The sequence below is a fragment of the Solanum stenotomum genome, chromosome 8 (genome assembly GCF_019186545.1).
Source record: "Solanum stenotomum isolate F172 chromosome 8, ASM1918654v1, whole genome shotgun sequence".
Classification (NCBI taxonomy): Eukaryota; Viridiplantae; Streptophyta; class Magnoliopsida; order Solanales; family Solanaceae; genus Solanum; species Solanum stenotomum.
Genome location: NC_064289.1, coordinates 15,415,862 through 15,436,094, shown reverse-complemented (window position 1 = coordinate 15,436,094; position 20,233 = coordinate 15,415,862). Strand labels below are relative to the sequence as shown.

At 30.6% G+C, this 20,233-nt stretch overlaps 2 protein-coding genes across 2 annotated transcripts; one reads left to right on the top strand and one right to left on the bottom strand.

Moving 5' to 3' along the window:
• Nucleotides 1-639: 639 nt before the first annotated feature.
• Nucleotides 640-4,930, bottom strand: LOC125874635 (uncharacterized protein C57A10.07). Its single transcript, XM_049555603.1, has 3 exons — nucleotides 3,988-4,930; nucleotides 2,416-2,540; nucleotides 640-965 (listed from the first exon to the last, which is right to left on the bottom strand). Exons 1-3 carry the CDS (start codon nucleotides 4,580-4,582, stop codon nucleotides 648-650), a joined length of 1,038 nt encoding a protein of 345 aa, XP_049411560.1. The 5' UTR covers nucleotides 4,583-4,930; the 3' UTR covers nucleotides 640-647.
• An 8,953-nt stretch (nucleotides 4,931-13,883) lies between these two features.
• On the top strand, nucleotides 13,884-14,635 carry LOC125873535 (protein MKS1-like). Its single transcript, XM_049554451.1, has one exon. The coding sequence runs from the start codon at nucleotides 13,898-13,900 to the stop codon at nucleotides 14,633-14,635; it is 738 nt and encodes a 245-aa protein (XP_049410408.1). The 5' UTR covers nucleotides 13,884-13,897.
• Nucleotides 14,636-20,233: the final 5,598 nt, after the last annotated feature.

Sequence of the window (20,233 nt, the reverse complement as noted above, 5' to 3'; positions counted from 1 at the left end):
TTTTCACTAATCAATTTATTTAATAATTAAAATACATATTATACTTATTACATCTAACTATATCTCACGAGTTTTAAAAATAACCTCCCTCTATTTACATTGTTTACCTAAATAACATGTCTATAACCAACAATTATATTTATTTATTTTACAGATTTTTGGCTTTTTACCACATTTTTTGGGTTAAAAATAATCACATTTCGAAATGGCCGGAAGGAAAAGGAGAAAATTGAGCGTGTAAGTTTTCAATTTGTCTGCGTTTCAAAATATGCAAATCCACCAACTGCTCAATATTAACCAAAGCGAAAGTCTAGGCAAATATTTATATTTTCCTATTCTTAGTAAAAAAAATAATCTATATTCCGCGATTTTCTCTACTGTATACGCTATGTATATTTAGTGTATACTCAGGTTTCCTTCAAACGAGTTTCAACAAGATCTTGTAAACCAGACAGCAAAGCCCTTTTATTTCTCTACACTAGCAGACAAGTTAGTTCCGTTTTGCTATTCCAATACTATAATATAACTAGTACAAGGAACAACATGAAAGAATACATGAAGAAGTAACAGAAGAAGAAGGAATCTATATTTTATGATATCAGTTTTTCTATTGCTATATTCTGATTTTTTAGAACTATGAAATTCTACTAGGCCCAAGGTAGGGAACCTGGATATGGAGCTGTTCCACAATATCTGAACAAACCTTCAATTTCAGGACATCCATTAGGATAAGGGATTGATCGATGAAAAGGATCACGACCAAGCTTCTTGCGACGAAGAGAGCCTTTACATCCGTAAGGATCTTCTTTAAACTGCGTTCTCACCAGTGCTTCTCCTTTTAAAGCTGCGTCTCTCGATGTTTGTGAAGATGATGTCCCTGAGTAAAAGAAACTTGTTTCTGGAAATCCAATTGCAGACCGATGTAGATGCTTAAATCTCTTCTCCTTGAAGTCATAGCCTACAACCTGCACAGTAGTTGAAAAAAGTTTATTAAGACCTAGCTACTCTTCCTTGCACAGGAACTCACTTAGCATATCCATCACAAACACAATTTTGCGATTGAAAGACGGTAAATGCCAAAGATAAAGAATTACTGATCATAGCCATGATATGTGATCTTGCTACTTCTTCCATCACATAGGAACTTACCTAAGCATTTCCACTATAATTTATTATTTTTTTTTTGGTGAAGGCATTTCCATTCAAATGAAGAGACATAGATGCAGAAACTAAAAAAGTTGCTGATCATAGCCATATTTGGGTGCTTAATTTGGAGACTATAGACAGATGAAGAATCATGTAGCCACATAACATTTATAATACACCAAAACACAACTAAAAATGTAAAGGAATAGACATGATTTTCTCAATACTTGTGCGTCAGATTAACATCAAAGCTGCTACAATGGATACTTTAGTTGTTAGATGGAAAGCAACTGAAATTTCAATTAAACTAGAATAGAGATTTTAAAACAAAATGCTGGATTTAGAGAACAACACAAGCAATAACCAATAAGACATCTTACACTACATGATTAGTATAAGACTCTGAAAGGTCATCAGAAGATACAAAGGCATTGTTTCATGTTCTTGAGACAGAGCTCTTGCTATGTAATACAGGATCTAGTATTGCACAAGGAAGCCAGTTGAGATTATTATATCCGCACAGTCTCTGGCTTCAGTGTCGTTTGGATTATCCCCAATATGTTGGTAACAGGGTAAACCCAAAGTCTGCTCCCATTCCCATGGGGATGGGGGTGGACAACCATCAGGCCTTTCTATGATGACATAAATGTTTGAATGTTTAATTTAACTTCAATTATAAGTTAAAGAAAAGAATATGTCTCTTCAATTATGTCCTAACTTTCCACTGGACAGGGGAATTTTTTTTGCAGTGATCTACAAAATACAAACAGTGCCATAGATCCTACCACTAGAACATAATTTTATATGGGTGATCATGCGGAAAAGACAAATTACCAAAGTTGTAACAACAGTACTGGGACTCTTTGAGTTTGTATTTGTCAGTTTATTTTGCAGAAACGTTGGCAACAACTTATCAAGGTACACTGCCTTGATTGCTACCTGCTGTACATTTATAGGCCCAAAAACAAGGGAGTAATCAATGTCTCCACCAATTATGTGGAATACTCAAATGCAAAGACATCGAGTGAAATCTCTTTATGTTTGTTGTGGGTGTGCAAAGCAAAAGCCCGTCATATGTTCTTACTTAAATCTATTACCTTTATTTCATCTTACTTTTGATGCATAATATCCGTATATATGATTGAGGCATCGATTACCAAGAGCTTGCTTTCTGGTAAATAATTCAGTAATGAAAATATTGGGGATCCCTTTATATCTTTAATACATGGAGTTCTGATTTTTAGCTTTAGGAGGTAATAAATGCCTTACAGTTATATTATGTGGATATGTGCCAGTAAGCTCCCTGAACCGACAAACACTAAAGAGAAGATTCTCAAAACTGTCCCTAGCATGCTCCTCGGTGAGTGCCCTCCCTCTTACATTTTCTTGTTTGCCTGCACACAAAGTGGAAAATAGAAATAATGTAAATATGGCCATGTATCAGAAAAAAAAAGTACGGACTCATATATATGATCCTAGATCTCATCATTACAAATGAATAAGAGGCCAAAAACAAGAGATGAAGTGAAAGAAACATTAAGAACTTCGTTGAAGAAACAGATCATAATTTGCAGATTTGTGAATCGTCTGGTCAATGCTTCTAAGGTCCGAAAATTACTCCCATGAGGGTGTTGATCATGTGAAGAAGCAAAATTATTTTGAAATGTGAAGATCCACTGAAAATCTTTCTGAAAAATGACTAGGTAATTGGACTTGGATCTTATAAATATGTACATAGAGAATGAAACTTTTTGCAAGCTAGACATGTGATCATGGTGCTACCTGAAAAGATGAAACGCCTTTTCTAGCGGATAAGATATAACAAAATCTCAGACATATTAAAGGGCCACACAAATATGAGGTATATGTGCCAAATGATAGTTCATTTTACAAATTGAAATTAACCTTAGATATGATACTCAATGCTTTTGTTCTCATGTTTTAATGGGGAAAGATGGCGGAGGTCTCATGAATTAAAAATTAAGCATTTCAAACTCCAGTTACTTAGATATGATACTCAATGCTTCCAGGACCAACACAAAAAATGGGAACGCAAATTCATGAATATAGCCTCAGTTTCGTATCTAGCTTTGACTACCACCTCCAATTAAACTAAACTGAAAAGCAGCCATGGATCACAATATCTGATAGAGTTACATCATCAATTATTGCCACTGTCACTAATCTTCGTTGAGGGAACAGATTATGGTTTATGAACTTGTGAATCTTTTGGAAAATTCTTCTAAGGTCTGAAAATTACTTGCACGAGAGTGCTGATCATGTGAAGAGGCATATTCATATTTGAAAATGGGGAAAACCATTCAGAAATTTTCAGGAAGATGATTGAGTAATTGCGACTTATGTCTTCAAACTATTTAACCGGAGGATGAACCTTCATGCAAGCTAGACACACTATCATGGTACTAGTTTGACCGGAGGATGAACCTTCATGCAAGCTAGACACACTATCATGGTACTATCTTAAAGATAGAATGCCTGTTCTATTGGACAAGATATAACGTAATGTCAAACATACTAATGGCTACGCAAAATGTGAGAGGTATGTACCAGATGGTAGTTCATATTACAAATTGAAAAATAACCTTAGATATCCCACATGTTTCAGATATCTACGCTTTTTTCAACAATGAAGTATAATTCAATGGTTTGGAAGTCTAAAAATACTAGAGCGGACTGATCATTTGCAAAGGAATAGAAGATCATAAACGCAAAATGGTTTCTTTTGTTTTCTAGACACAGAAATGATAATGTTATACATCTTCAGTTCCATATGAAGTATGTGAAATACTAAATAGAAGACTGGAAAACAGAAGAACTCACCAAACCACCCTTTAGTTTCAGCAACAGTCCAGTAACTTTGAGCTTCACTTCTTGGTCCAGCATCTTTCCTCGTCTCACCACCACTAAACAGGAGTAATGCATCATCGTCATCTGCTGTAATTTCAACCCCTTTTCGTATATGATCAACAAAAGTTGCAGCTTGACCAGGGTGCTTTTGATAAGACTCTAAAAACCAAGAATCCTCCTTATCAACTTTCTCACAACTACTACTAGTATAAACTGAATGTCCAGCAACCATTACAAGATTCCTAAACTTGGAAAATGGATATGCATCAACACCCACATCAAATTTTGCATAATTACCCATCATCCGAAACCGCCTCTCAGAAACAGACAATACAATGAGAATAATGACCCCAATTGACAAAGATATCATAAACAGCCTAGCTGGGTGAAGCTTGTAATAACTATGAATTCGTTTTCCTAATGATTTAAACATCTTGACAGGGTAAAAATCCGATTTTTTCGCCTTTCTTGATCTTTTAACAGTACCTGATTCCAAATCAAAATCGCCCCTTGAATAGGCCTGGAAAGATTTAGGACTACCAGACCCAAATGAATAGTTTTTCTTCATATGGGTTTGATGAAGGGAGATAATTCAAACATACCCAGATAAAAAAATTGGGTCAATAAATCAGTGGAACCATGAAATTATCATTCTAACAAAATGCAAGCAAATTGAGATTCTCAATAAACATCCAATTGAATCTAACAGATAAAAATTAGGGAACGAAACTCACTCGGCAGAGAAATTGAAGTGCAATTTTCAAAAGAGTCGATCAGATCCGAAAAAAGTCAGCTTTACATGTTTACTGTCTATTACAGAGAAAATCATAAAAAAAATTGAAAAGAAGTTTGCTGAGACTTTGAGAGTGATGAATGTTTAGATCTCTCACAGAGTGTTTATGAGAAACTATAGTTTGCCTTAGTAGGCGTTTGGCATGCGATACCATATCACGATATGGTGTATGAGATGGAATTAGCATTTGGACATGTAATTTTACGCCGATTTCATCTCATGATTCCATATCATGAGAGGTGATACCATATTCTCTAAAAATCATCCATATCATGATTTAAGATATTTTAATACAATAATTGATCCATGAGTTTATATTTTGTTAAAACAATTTCACATTTATATCTACTAACCATTTGTTTCATATGTAAATAAAATTTATAATCACATCATTACTTTTTAAAATTTATTATTCTCACAAATATAAAATTTATTATCACTTTAAATTTGGTGAATATAAATGATAAAGTAGAAATTCATTTGATGAATATAAATGAAAACGAAGGGAGTAATACTTTTTTGATTTTTCATAATAAAAAAAAGCGTCTTAATCTTATGACTAAGCATAATATTGATAAAAGACAATTTTCATTGGCGGTGCCGCACTTTCTTAATCTTAGTATTTGTAAAATGTTCGTTCACATGATTGAAGGATATCAAGTCCAATTGATTAAGGACTTGGGAAAATTTGATCAATTAGTTATTAATATTTAGTCAAGTGGACTAGTTATAATTTTTTTGATTAAATTTTATTAGAAGTGTTTTTGACTCAAACTTGTGGTAACTTTTTAAAATTTCGTTATTCAATAATATTTAACTATTGATTTTTCTTGTAAATAGTTAGAAGTTAGTGATGTTTGTTAATTTTTATCTTAGTGCATTTAACTTCTAAGTTAATATTTACTCACTAATGTATGTTTTTTTTTTTCTATTTATAGGTTATTTGTAAGAGTAGTTGAGAGATATGAGCAAATCAAGTACAATTTATGTTCAATTTTTTAAATTAAATTAAAGTTAGATGAAACAATTATTTAACTGAAGAACAAATAACTTTGTAATAATTTATTATGCGATTTTATAATTTTTGTTTATTTGATAAGATTGAATAAACAATTGGGGCTATTTTAATAGTTTTACAACTTATGGGATTTTTATGTTTATGAGAAAATATACAACACAAAAATTTCATAGCGCATGTCCAAACAAACCTTCAATTTCATCTCATGATTCCATATCATGATACCATATCGCATGGCCAAACGGGCCCTTAGTTTCACTTAAAGCCCTTTTACATTTTGAGTAATATTCACACGAGAAATTACAATGGTTATGCAACATTTTTCTTTCTTTTTTGACCACTAAGGGCAGGGGCAGGCATTCGGTTTTTATCAAACTCCAGTTCTTTGATTTTCGGTTTTTAAAAAAGTGTGCACCTTATGTCAAACCAAATTAATTCGGTTCGAATGAAAAATAAAATGAGGATAAAATCAAAGTATAAGATACTTAAAAATTTAAAACTATGTTAAGGCATGATGTGTCTCATCATGGAATATTTATTGTGCTAACTAATGACTATATTTGTCTTTGTCAAGAACATTGTGCTTCCAACTACTTCTCTATAAAAACAAAGATAATGACGGGTTCCTTTACAAAAGAAGTAATAATTATTGGCATATTTATTGGGATAATTCAAAATTGTCATCACCTGCCATTTCATCATGCCATGTAAACGCCATGTGGCATAAAGTTGTCCATGTGGAAGCATAAATATGCTAGCATTTATGAGATGATTCTCAGTCATGAAGAATTTCTTGAAAAGCCTTAGAATATTTCAGACATAAAAAGAATTCTAGAAGGATGACTTATTTATAAATATGTAAAGACTTACATAATAATTATTTAGCCCCTAAGTTAGTGGTATAAATAGAGGGGCAACCATTTATAAATGAATCGAGCAATATAAAAGCTTTCTTATAAATTCTCTTGTCTCTTTCTTCATTTCCTTAGTGATCTAGTGTTAAAATTTTTACTTAAGCTTGCAAGATCGTGAAAAATTCGTGAGTGAATTGTCAAGTGCCAGTGTGCTCAGAAGAAATCTAAGGCCGTGACATAATTGTGTAAATTAAGGGTGTACAAAATCAAACCAAACCGCAAACCGAGTCAAATCGAGAAAAAAAAAATCAACTAGTGGTTGGTTTGACTTGGTTTGGTATTGGAAAAAAAACCCCGACTATATTTGGGTTGGTTTGGTTTTAACTAAAAAAAATCAACCCGAGACCAACCCAACCCAACATTATATATATATTTTTAATTTTTTTTTTTATACATAAAAATAGTTTCTTTGATATAATTTTTAAATATTTCTTATACTTTATCATAGCTTTTATCTTTTAATATATTATTTCAAGTTTGAAACTTAGAATTCTGAAAGGTTCAATAAAGATTATAGTCCACAGATGTTGGTAATTGTAATAAAGCTTAAATCAAAATCGAATTAATACTAATGCAAAAAGAAAATCAATTCAACACTAAGAATGACAATAATATTGAATATTTGTTCCTTGGTTTTACATTGGTTTAGACAATTCAAATACATAATATAATTTTAATTTCCTTTAATATTTAGTCATGTAACTAATACTTATTAAATTTATTTTAGCATGATTTAGTACTTTTAAATTATGATCATTTTCATTATGACTTGTTAATTTGTAATATTTGTTTTAGGCAATTTCATTATTATTATTTTTTTGTTGGATATTTTAGTGTCATTACTCATATCATATTTTGTGTTATTTTCTTAAGAAACACCTTAAATAGTTGAATTTTGGTAGGACTAAAGAAATACTTGAAGTACAAGTAAATTATATGTTTGTATGAATACTTTATCGGAAAAACCCGAAAAACTCGAAAATCTGAAAAACCCGAAAAAACCCGAGGTTGAATAATCCGAGTTTAATTGATTTGGTTTATAGATTTAAAAATCCAACACAAATGATTTGGTTTGATATTTGAAAAACCCGAACCAACCCGGCCATGTACACAATGTACCAACCCACAATATTGCATTATAGATATGTAGTAAAGTTAATAAGTTTTAAGTCACATAGATCATCATTGAATTTGAATTCAAGTTTGAAATTGGCTATTGAGAAGAAAGAACATGAAGAAAGAACCTATACAATTTAAGACTGATTTGAATTGATTTTTAAATTGAACACCTGAGATTGTACTCGATTCCATTAGTTCATCCCATTGTATATTCACGTATATCTCCATATATATCGATGCATATCCCCTTATATATCTATATATTATGTATATCTCTGAAAATCTGTTTGTAATATACATTAATATACATCGTGAAATCTACAAGTCGCAATGATGTTTTTCATATTTGAATCTCTACTCCAAAATAGTACAAATTACCTATAATCTTACTCAAATTTTATGTATAGCCTCGTTCATGTGTTTTCAATCATACTCGCTCAAGGAAATAGATAAAAATAATTTTAGATATAAAGTAGAATCAATTTTGATAAAAAGATATGCCAAAAATAGGATATTTGTCATGTTTTTCTTCTTCAAACAACTAGTTTGAGAATTTTATGAGTTATTGAGTGAAATCCGTATGAGAATATCCATATATATCTTTGTATATTTCGAAAAGTTTCAAATGATAATTAGGTTATTGGATATTAATCTATTTCAATTATATATCCTAACCTTATTATTAATAAGTGTCGATATTTTCCCATCTTTTTATGTTTGCTATGTTTTATTATGACTTTCATTGGAACAAACATGACTTTAAATAGCCAATACAACATTGAGGTTGAGCCTTAATGTATTGGGCATAATCGGATCTAATTATAATGAAAGGAGCGAGAACCACACTATGGCACACATGACGAAATTTGGAGAGGATGCCTCGAACGCCATACGTGTAGTGGTGGGCATCTAAAAGAGGCCTCATCCTAGAAAATACAGCCTTACGATTGGAAGCAGTCATAACGACACTCTCTAAACCAACAATCAATCTCGAGTTGTATGTCCACCTGCCCCAATCAGGTTCAAGCAAGGCGTCAAAACGTACACATGTGCTATAAGATAGCCTTTTCCAGTGTCAAAGTGTGTCGTCATTTCACATTGAGGTGACAATTTAATTTTTGTGGCTTATTAAACAGAGGGCTCGATCTATAAAAAATAGAAGACATTAGAAAATCCTAAAAAAATATTATGTTATTATCTTATTCTTCTCAATTTAACATTTTCAATGAAAGAAGCTAGCCTTAAAACCTCCTCCCCACTTGTATTATCTTATTTTTTCCATCGATGAATCATTTTTACAAATTTTACTATTAACTAAAATGACATGTTTTTCGATAAACCATCAATAAAAATATGATAATTATCTTTAAACCTCTTCTTAAGCTTCCATTTTAAGCATATCAAATAACTTGTCAAGGTAGAAGACATGATTTTCTTGGTTGAAAAATGAAAAGGGGTGTTTGAAAATGACAAAACAAATTGACCAATGAATAATTATAGTCCAATAAAAAAATCACTTTTAATAAGTCTTGCTTGGGTCAAGTCGTGCGGCACTCGACTTGGCCCTCCCTACCTTTTGACGCTCTCTCTAATATCTATCAACCCTAATATTTTTCTCTAAATTATAATTCAATTATATAATGAATTAAAAATAAGTTTCTGTTTTTTTTACTTGAATAAAAGCTAAATGGGTTTCACACAATTAAGTCAAAAGAGGTTTGACAAAATTAAATTATTGATACACTGTCCCAAATAATTAATGCAAAGATTTACTAAATGGAGTATTTGGTTTCTACTTCACGTTGAGTTCACAATGATTTACTTCAATCCCTTGTATATTTATTTTGGTATAGCTACTACATTAATAACGAGTGGGTTAGTATATTTATTATAATCCACTCACATTTATTTTGAGAATCTAAGATTATTTTAGCTTTTAATTTATACTATGTTCGTCCACTTTTAATTGTCATGATTTTCTTTTTTAAAGTCAAATGATAAGAACTTTGACTAACATTTTGCGATGTATTTTATTCATCATATTGATATGCAAAAAATGCAATTTATAGTACTTTTCGTATAGTTTTTGAATATCTAAATGTTTTGTTTAAAATATCGAATTAATGTAATCTAATTTAACTTTGAAAATTAGTCAGATTGACTTTCAAAAAGCGCAATATGACAATTAAAAATGGACGGATAGGGTATTCTCACCTAACAATTTCTGAAACCATGGAAAATAAGGATATTCATATTATGAGTTACGTTGATTAACTCATTTTGTATCCGTATTAAATATGATTTTTTTTTAATTTAAGAATATTAAATATGATTGGATCATATATTTATTCGTTTTTATTTAACTTGTTTTCAATCTACCTATATTTGATCCAACTCGCCCATTTGCTACTAGTCAAGATTAGACCTCCTAAAAATATTTTTCAATTCAGCATGAAATTAAAAATACAAGTCTGTGGTGAGTGGAAGCAAAGTCAAAGAGGACAAAACCTAGTATTTGCCAAAGACGTGCTTTCTGTTGGATTAATCAAAATTTATTTGAAATGTGCAAAGAAAAGAAAAGAGTCGATAATTTTTATGAAGAAACTGGCAAAGAATATATTAGAATCTTCTTAGAATAAGTTTCATAATTAACAAACAGGTCTCCATACGGCATCTAAAACTGAAGGTCCACAAGAAATTAATGTCACGTACGTTATATATATTGACCCCTATATACTTTTCTTCATGTTCTCGATTTAGGATCATATATATTATTTACTGTATTTAATTTGTATTTCCAAGTCACATTTTGGAGCTCAAATGTGAATTTTATTTTATTTTTTCACGTGAGTCCTACATGACTTGATACATGTAGGACATCATATACAATGTCTTTGCTGGTAGAACCACTCTATTGTCGACTTTTATAAATGTGATTGACCCAATTGTCATGTAAGATGCTACGTAGGATGCATGTGTGTCTACTTATTTAACTTTATACAAGTTTAAGTGTCTATTTGTACACACCCAAAGTTGAAAGACATAAATATAAGTTGATACAGAGTTAAAGGCATATTTATGTATTATGCTTTCTTTATTTATGTGATATATATTCCTAGGGATATAATAACTTTCGTAACAAAGTTCAAATGTCTTATGAATAGCGTCAGCTTAATTAAAAATTCGTCAATATACATGACTAGAAAATTTGGTTACGTTTGGAGTTGGAGCTCATGAGATCATATGTTTTTGAAATTCTTTAATTAAACAAGAAAATTCTGCACCTTTATTTGGTTGTGTATAATATAATGTGACAGTTGTAGACTGAGTAAACGTTGAATAATCAATCAACCATTTATGTAGTAGTTATTACTTTGACTTGAGAGCAACATAAATACATATTGTTCTAGAAGCACACAACTTTAGATTATGTCGACTTTTATTTTCTTGCAATATGTTTCGAAGCCAAGCCTACACCATTGAGCAAAAAATACAATGTTTTCTTTCAACTATTTATAATTATATATCAAAGAGAAAAACTAACAATACGTGAAATTAATCTCAATTAAAAATTTAGCTAGCGTTTGAAGATAAATTTTTAAATATTTTTGGCAAATATTATTTGGGTGAAATTTCACAATGTGTTTGGCTATATTATTTGGGAAACATATTTCACTTTTTTAGAAAAATATTATTTATACCTATAAGTTTTTAAAACTATCAAAACTAACCATAAGTTTGTATTACAAGTCAATTGGATCTTCGTTGCAACAAATAACAAGCAGTGTCCAGGACACTGGAGCAATGTGGTAGTTTGGAGTGAGTGCAACAAGCATCATTTCATACATCGTGAAGTAGACAAAGCACATGACTTTGTTACCCTGAGCCGATTGTTCATCATTTTCATCAACAACCATATCATCGATCACTTTCATATATATTCACTGAATATTTCATCACTACATTGGTGTTCACATAAAAAATTATGTAATACAACGCAAACAATTATTATAAAGGGTGTTTTTGTAAAAGGATAAAAGTTTGGTGTCAAATTTCAATTTTTAAAAGATCCTAAATAATGAGATTTGGCCCAAATACTAGAAACAACTAGTATTTAGGAATTTGAGATATTTGCCAAAAAATGGCAAATTGTATGGACAAACATTATTTGCCAAATTTTTTTCCAAATATTTCTTGGGAAATCTATGGCCAAACGGGTCCTATAGAATCCTCCTTCAAATAACCTAAGTTTATTTTTCCCAAAAGGGTCAACGTACCTTTTAAAATAAACGAAACAACGTAATAGAATTCTTATTCTAACCATGCTAAGGGAACGTTTAATTTAGACATGCAATATGAAATTATGATTTGAAATCAGATTAACTAGAAGATGAAATTTTATTTATTTTTAAGTTACNACCCAAATAAAATCGGTTTTATTTTATCGGTTTGGTTTGATTTTTCGGTTTGGATTGGTTTTTATCCAAACCGTGAATACCCCTAAACTAGAAGATGAAATTTTATTTATTTTTAAGTTACTTTTTCTCATAAACATGAAAACTTTACAAGTAATGAAAACTATTAAAATTTTCTCAACTTTTATTCAATCTTACCAAACGAGCAAATCATAGTTCATAAATAAAATATCAGAATATGTCCTATGACACCACATTGATAAATCGCATATCTTCATGTTCTGCGATTATAAACTTTCAAATGTGCATAATTTTTAAAAAATCCATTAATCAATACTAATAGTAATAAGTACTCCTAGTAACTAATTATTCTTTAATATAATTCTTTCATATAGACATTTTTTTTTAAAGATCCACCGTGCACTAGTACGAAGTACTACGAATCAGTCCTTGTGGGGCGCGTGGTTAGGTAGAAAATTAAAGCATTAAAAGGGAATACCACTTGTTTGAAAATGAAAATGGGTGCATTGACATTTATCGTATTTGTAAAATTTTAGTAATTCAGTTGATTGATTATCTCAATTTTCACTTTGTTGATGGGAATCTTATTCCATGCTTTGTTATCCCTCCACTATTTACCCTTCAATTAAAAAAAGAAGAAGAAGACATTAATCGCATTCAGAAATGCAGACATTGGCTCCTGAATTAATTATAATATATAGTCTTCTAATTATAATATATAGTCTTCTAATTATTTATTTCTTATTCATTAAAGGTTTACATATGCCTACTACCGTGAATCATACCATCACCAAAAGTTGACTATTTCCCACAAGCAGCTTTTTTTGTTTTCATTTGGACAAGTTCAAACCTTTCTAACAATACGAAATTGGCACATGATGATATGCTATGCATTAGTATTAAAATCCTACATACAGACACATACACATTATTTAAATTATATACATTGTTAATATACTCTAATTTTTTATGTTATCTTATTAATTTTATCTATTATAGAAGATAACATGTCTTATTTTAAAATTTATAAATTTCATATTTTAAAATGACTTAGTATTATTTAGATAATCTGATAATATAAGACAATTCTTATACTGATTTAAACTTTAGAGTCGTTTGGCGTAAGGTATAATAATTCTAAGATAAAATTCAGGATTATTTTATGATCTTGTGTTTGATTGGAGCTATTAGATAGTCATTGAATTATTTATCCCACCATTTATATCATAGTAATAGAATAGTGGGATAAGTTATTCTATATATGGTGAAATAATTTATTTCAAAATAATTAATCACATGATAACTTATTTCCAACCAAACAACCCCATATTTCATGAATTGAAACAAGTAAAATATATGATAGTTTAATATGTGTATTATTACTTTTGTCTTGTATTTTCATTAACTTTCATACTCCATTGACTTGCTCTCTTTAAATAGTAGCAATGTATTAAAATATATTGTCACCTCCCTTATAAATTGCCTTGACAAAACAACGCATTTTTCCTCCCTTCATAGTCTCCTCCATAACTTCTACCTTTAAAATATTTTCTTTCATCATTTCAAATTTTCAATAATTGACTCTTTTAATTCATTTTTCACGATGGACTCATCGGAAAACTCCGCCGGTAAGTCGCCGAAAAGAGAACTCCAAGGTCCCCGGCCAACGCCACTCAAATTACGTAAAGATTCACACAAGATTAAAAAACCACCGGTGGTGCCACATCAGCACCACCAATTGCCACCTCATCATCAAACTCAACCACGATCACAACCACGACCACCCATTATAATATACACCGTGTCCCCTAAGGTAATCCATGCAAACCCTAGCGAGTTCATGTCTTTAGTCCAACGACTTACCGGACCAAATTCCAGGTCATCATCATCGTCAATCTCCTCATTTCCTTATCAAGAAAATACGAATAATATTGGCGCGATATCTCCGGCTGCTAGGTTTGCTTCAATAGAGAATACAAGAATCACAAAAGGGAATATTAAAAAATCACAAATTACTAATTGTGACATGGAAATGGTTGATCATGAAGAGATTGAGATAAATAGAGAAATTGAAAGAATTACTAGTGGAGTTTTTCCTCAAGGTATTTTGTCACCAAATCCAGCTTCTCTTCAACCTATATCATCAAATTTCTTCTCACCTCCATCAGCTGGATTTTTTCATGATTTAAGTCCTGAATTAAACAATAATAGGAATTATTTTGAACATAATAATTATTTGCCTAGTTCTTCAAATTTTATTTCACCTAGAATAATTCTATCTCCAAGTACTCCATCTTTTGACCTTTTCAATAACATCTTTGACCACCATAGAGAGAATTAGAAAATTCTCTTTAGAGAAGGATTCAGGATTTGTACTTTATATGGTTCGAGTTCGGAATTCTATCATACTATATTTGATTCATTGAGTTCGAAATTTATTTTTATTCTTAATTAGTGAATTTTTTTTAGTACATATACAAGATATCAGCTAAAATTACTGAGTTCATATGAACCTGTCGTGTTTATGTTACATCCGCTCCTACGAGGAAGTTCTTTACAATTATCGATATGACAAATTAAATTTGATTTCTTTTTGAGATCTTGACTTATAATGTATCGTTTTTGGAAAGGAAAAGTTTGTTGGGACTATAAATGATGTTAGATACATGTGGGCAAGAAAAAATAAGATTCATCTACTTCACAGTCATGCGGACCCTTCTAATTTAAATTAGTATATTTTTTACACCACTTGTATAGACAATCTATTTTCAGAAAATGACTTTGGCAAGACTTTAATTTGTAGTACGCAATACATTTTCTAGTGGCTATGTATTTCATAAAATAAATTTCATCTCACGAAGTAGTTACGTGGTAGTGATTTCTTATGATTAATTACTTACAAATTAAATAGAAGAAAATAACTTTTCCAAACCAGTTATTCATAAAAATGAAGATCTATTATAAAAAGAACATAAACCTAAAAACTTTTAACATAAACCTAAAAACAAATTTATAAAAAAACTACAAAATCAATTCCTCAAAGTTACAGTGCTTTGAATTTGATAAAACTGAAATGGTCTTGAAACAATTTTAACTAATTTTGTCAATTTGGCCGGTTCAAATTCAGTGCATGCAGTACGGTTATTTGAGACCCCTAGATTGTGATATTATTAAGCAGTATGCACTAAAACTCAATTTATAAGTAGACTCGTTATATCTTGGTATTTGTTCTTTTTTTCTTTTGATGAGTATGCTTAGTGAAAAGTATTAATTTAAAAATAGAGAAGCATTTCAAACTCGTGAATTATTAGTTACATTTCTGAACTATTGACAGTCTTAAAAATACCTCTTAACTTGAGCAACTTAACTTGAATACACATCTCCGATATTGCAACATGAATGAAATACACCCCTTAATTAGTTCTCACTAAGTTTATCTCTTGACTTTTTATTAAGAGTCGCATGTTGCTATAAGAGTTTGAGACCATTTGCTATATATGTCATGCAACAGATCAAAATTCAAAGGTGTATCTAATTTCAGTTAATCAAGTAAAAAGATGTATTTAAGGGTGTCAATATATCAGAGACAACTAATAATTTGTGTCAAATTCAAAAATGTTTTTGATACTTTTCTTATTTAAAAAACCATCTAAACCTAAACTAATACTGATCAGCGTGCTGGTTAGTTGGTGGTGGGTACGTACTTGACTTAGTAGTAATGATGAGTTGGATAGTTGGTCAGCAACTAGATCTGGCCTATTTTACTCTTTCAATTTTCCAAAGTATAATTTGATTATAGCCCATGTACAAAGGTGAAGCCCAATCTTTTTCCATTAAATTTGGATAATGATGTCTGACATAGCTTAATGAGAAATTTCATATATGGCAAACAAATTAAAGCAAATAATATTTCATAGTTATAGTTAATCTAATTACGTTTTATTACTATAAGTATAGTTTGTTATGGAGCCTTAGATTTGTATATCTCAATTTTTTGGTTTTTAATTTATACAAATATTTTTTTTAATAATGGATACGTAGACGCTAAATATGGTAACAGAAAATTTACAGTTTAATAAAATATTTTGCCCAAAATGAGTTCTACTATGATACTAACACCAATATTTATACAAATTAAGCACTATATACAAGTATATGCATATGTATAAATATAGAACTATTTGTATAAATATAGAACTATTTGTATTTGTATATAATTATAAATTGTATATGTATATGAATATATGACTTCCTCTTCAATCTCTCTAGATTTTGCAATAGATCCTGCATTGAATCCGAAATCTTGTGTTAAACTCAACAAAAATTTGGACAGTTACATGCAATAGTGAAATCATGCTTAGGAGGGAGAGAGTAAATTTCAAATTGGATGTGTATAAGTGATTTTAGGAGAGAATTAGTAAATGGAAAGAGGAGAGATAAAATTGTGTTTGTATAAACGAGTATACAAAAGCCGGGAAGACTATTTTTGTTTTGATATACAAAGTATACATGGATCCCATAATTAATAGCAAAATATAATAAACTAAGTTACATACAGTAATTAAATGAAATTATAGTACCATCGTTGAATAATAAACTAGTAATGTCTGTCAACTCACGTAATTTTCCCTAGCTTAATTGGCATGGTATATTGACCCATATATAGAAGACTCAACCCAGTAACTCTCTAAATTCAATCCAATCCACTTATTTGATACTCCTAATTGTGACGGTTTAAATTCATCATAATTCTGTAGCAGACTAAACTGTTATAGCTCAAGAAACAGAAATAGAATTATAGAGCAGAAAGAGAAGAAGAGTAATAAAGAAGATATGGAAGAAAATATAGGTTAGAGAACATAGATTTCTATCCAGTTCATTTACAAGTTGAAAATAAAATTAATTAAAAGGTTAATTTTATGGATAATCACTCAACATTTATTTATTGCACTAAAATTATTCCACTTTAAAAAAAAATCACTCAACTTTATTAAATAGCCTATTTAGCGAAATTTTTAAAATCAGTTTATTTTAAAAAAAATATTTTTGGTGGGATTTTTTTTTAGACTAATAAATTTAAAAATACTTTTAATGTTTGATCAAACTTTTTAGAAGTTCTTCTAAAATGTATTTTTCTCAAAAAGTGTTTTAAAAAAAAAAACTATATTTTTCTGTTAACTCTCCGAAACACATCATTTTTTTTTTTTAAAAAAAAAGATAAGCACGGCTTGAAAAACATAAATAAGCACGGCTTGTGGGTCATACGCATTTATGACCCACAAAATTTTTTACCATACAAACTATTAAGCATCAGAAAAATAAAAAAAATGTTGTAAAACTAAAGTAAAAAAAGACAAGAAATATAGATGATGAAAGCAATAGAAATAGGGAGACAAGAAATGAGAGCTTTTCTTATTATTCTAAGTCTTCAAGTGTATACAACATGAACCCTTATGTCTTTACTTATAGTGTAACATAGAGGCATACAAAAGATTAGTCATAAACATGACATTAACATGAATATAATTGGGAGGTTATGGAAGTGAAATGTTACAAAAATAATGGTTATAAAGGTGGAGGTTATGGATGATATGGTTATCATCATAATGGAGGAAAGTAGTGGAGTAACTTCTTGATGTAGTGGACATCCACAATATATTATTTTATCACTCCCCCTTGGATGTCCATAGATAATATGCCTCGTTAAAACCTTACTAGGAAAAAATCCCGTGGGAAAAAATCCTAGTGAAGGAAAAAGAGTACACATATCTTTTAATACTCTTTGAATGTTGCTTCGTTAAAAACCTTACCAGGAAAACCCAATAGAGATAAAACTATGGTTAAGAAAAAGAGTACAACGCGTATTTTCTCCCCCTGATAAAAACTTTACTTGATATCTCAAAGACGATACATTCCAATCTTATATCACAACTTCTCAAATATTGATGTTGTCAATCCTTAGTGAATAAGTTTACAAGATTATCACTTGAATGGGTCTTTGAACGTCTATCTCACCATTTTGTTGAAGATCATGTGTGCTTTTAGTGAAATATGCTTTGTCCGACCTCCTTTGATTGTATCCTCCATTCAATTTAGCTATATATTATTTCCATATATAGTGGTTTGAATAGCCTTTGCCAAAGGAAAATCACATATTTTCTGAATATGATAGATCATGATTCTAACCATACACACTCCCGACTTACTTCCATACATCAATATTAGTTCTGTATGATTTGAAGAAGTGGTTACCAATGTTTGTTTTTTTGAATGCCAAGATATTGTTGTGCCTCCATATGTAAACAAATAGCTCATTTGCGATCGAGCTTTATGCAGATCAAATAAATATTCTGCATCTACATAAGCAAATCATTTCTAACTCAGAGATTGATCAGCTCAATTTTATACGTTGCTCGACTTTTCTTCTCAAAGAAAATCACACATTCTCTATGTGAGTCACTTGCTTTGTTAGTTTCTTGGCATAACTTGAATGATAATATGACAATTCCCTCACATAACTTTATATATATATATATATCAAATAATCTTCTCGCATTTCCATAACCAACAATATGTAAGTGCACCAATTGCAGAACCATTGGGTACTCAATGGAATTGTTTTAAGACCTTTTAAATCCTTCAAGAATTTTCATATAACCTTCATCATCTAGTTAGACATGATAATCAGTCATTATACATNCAAATAATCTTCGCGCATTTCCATAACCAACAATATGTAAGTGCACCAATTGCAGAACCATTGGGTACTCAATGGAATTGTTTTAAGACCTTTTAAATCCTTCAAGAATTTTCATATAACCTTCATCATCTAGTTAGACATGATAATCAGTCATTATACATATTCAAGTATTTCATCGATTGCCAGACTAAAATTAGGTTCATTGCATCCACCACTGGAGAACATATCTCCATTTAATAATGTCAGGACTTCTGCGAAAACCCTTTATGCCCCGAGGCACAAATAATACTTTATATCTTACGATTATACTTTCGCACAATGATTCATTTGTATCCCACTGACATATATTTTGATCAAAATATACTTGAATAGTACATTTTATTTGGCCAATCATTTATTTGTCCACATTATATGACATATTCAAATTTAAGATCATCGTAACCACTTATAGCATTGAGTGCTACTTCATATCAAAGATACCATCGACGGTCATTTTGATTCGATTCCAATTTGACATAACTTATCAAGATCTCTTTATTTTTCATCATTTTCAGGGAACCTTTGCCAAGGTTTTATGAAGTGTTATGTCATAGTGCTCTTTCAAAGCACTTACCTCATTATCATGACCATTTTGATAATTTGCTCCTCTCTTTTCTCAAGGAGTTTTACGTTTGGAATCGATTGGTCTATCATGCTTCTGGCGTACCATAGACTCTGTCCTTCAAGGACTATTTATTAGAGCATTTGTAGCTTAATTAAAATATTGGGTTAGCAAATACATCTGGCAAATTATTTGCAACATTTTGCAAATGAATTATCTTTTGAACTTCAAGTTCACAATTTTTTTTAAACAAGGATCTAGATAATTCACCCCACACATAATTTCAGCTGCTAAACATATCTCCCCCTAATGTTAGAAAATCTAACATTCACCCCAACCTCATTGGGGATCCATCTTTGTGCGTGGTGGAGCAGTAAAATCATATGTGCACACATCAAATTTTTAGATGAAAATTATTTGGTTCCTGACCCTGAACCAATTGTGATGGGAGAACCTTGTTGGCTTGATGCATACACGTTAAATAAACTCATCTCATACCAAATTTTATTTGAGAGATTTGTTCTCATAATCATTGGTCTAGCTATAATTGGAGGCATACAATTTCTGCTAAGCCAACCTACATTATCAACATAATTTTATAGTTTGAAACTGTGCTCTTAATTTAACAATTCGAGCAA

What these genes read in the sequence shown, in the direction of transcription:
- LOC125874635 (XM_049555603.1), bottom strand. Translation starts at nt 4,582, where the DNA reads ATGAAGAAAAACTATTCATTTGGGTCTGGTAGTCCTAAATCTTTCCAG. An exon ending in TGAAACTAAAGGGTGGTTTG is followed by an intron (nt 2,541 to 3,987) that starts GTGAGTTCTTCT and finishes CTTTGTGTGCAG; the next exon opens with GCAAACAAGAAAATGTAAGA. An exon ending in CATATCCACATAATATAACT is followed by an intron (nt 966 to 2,415) that starts GTAAGGCATTTA and finishes ACTACTGTGCAG; the next exon opens with GTTGTAGGCTATGACTTCAA.
- LOC125873535 (XM_049554451.1), top strand. Translation starts at nt 13,898, where the DNA reads ATGGACTCATCGGAAAACTCCGCCGGTAAGTCGCCGAAAAGAGAACTC.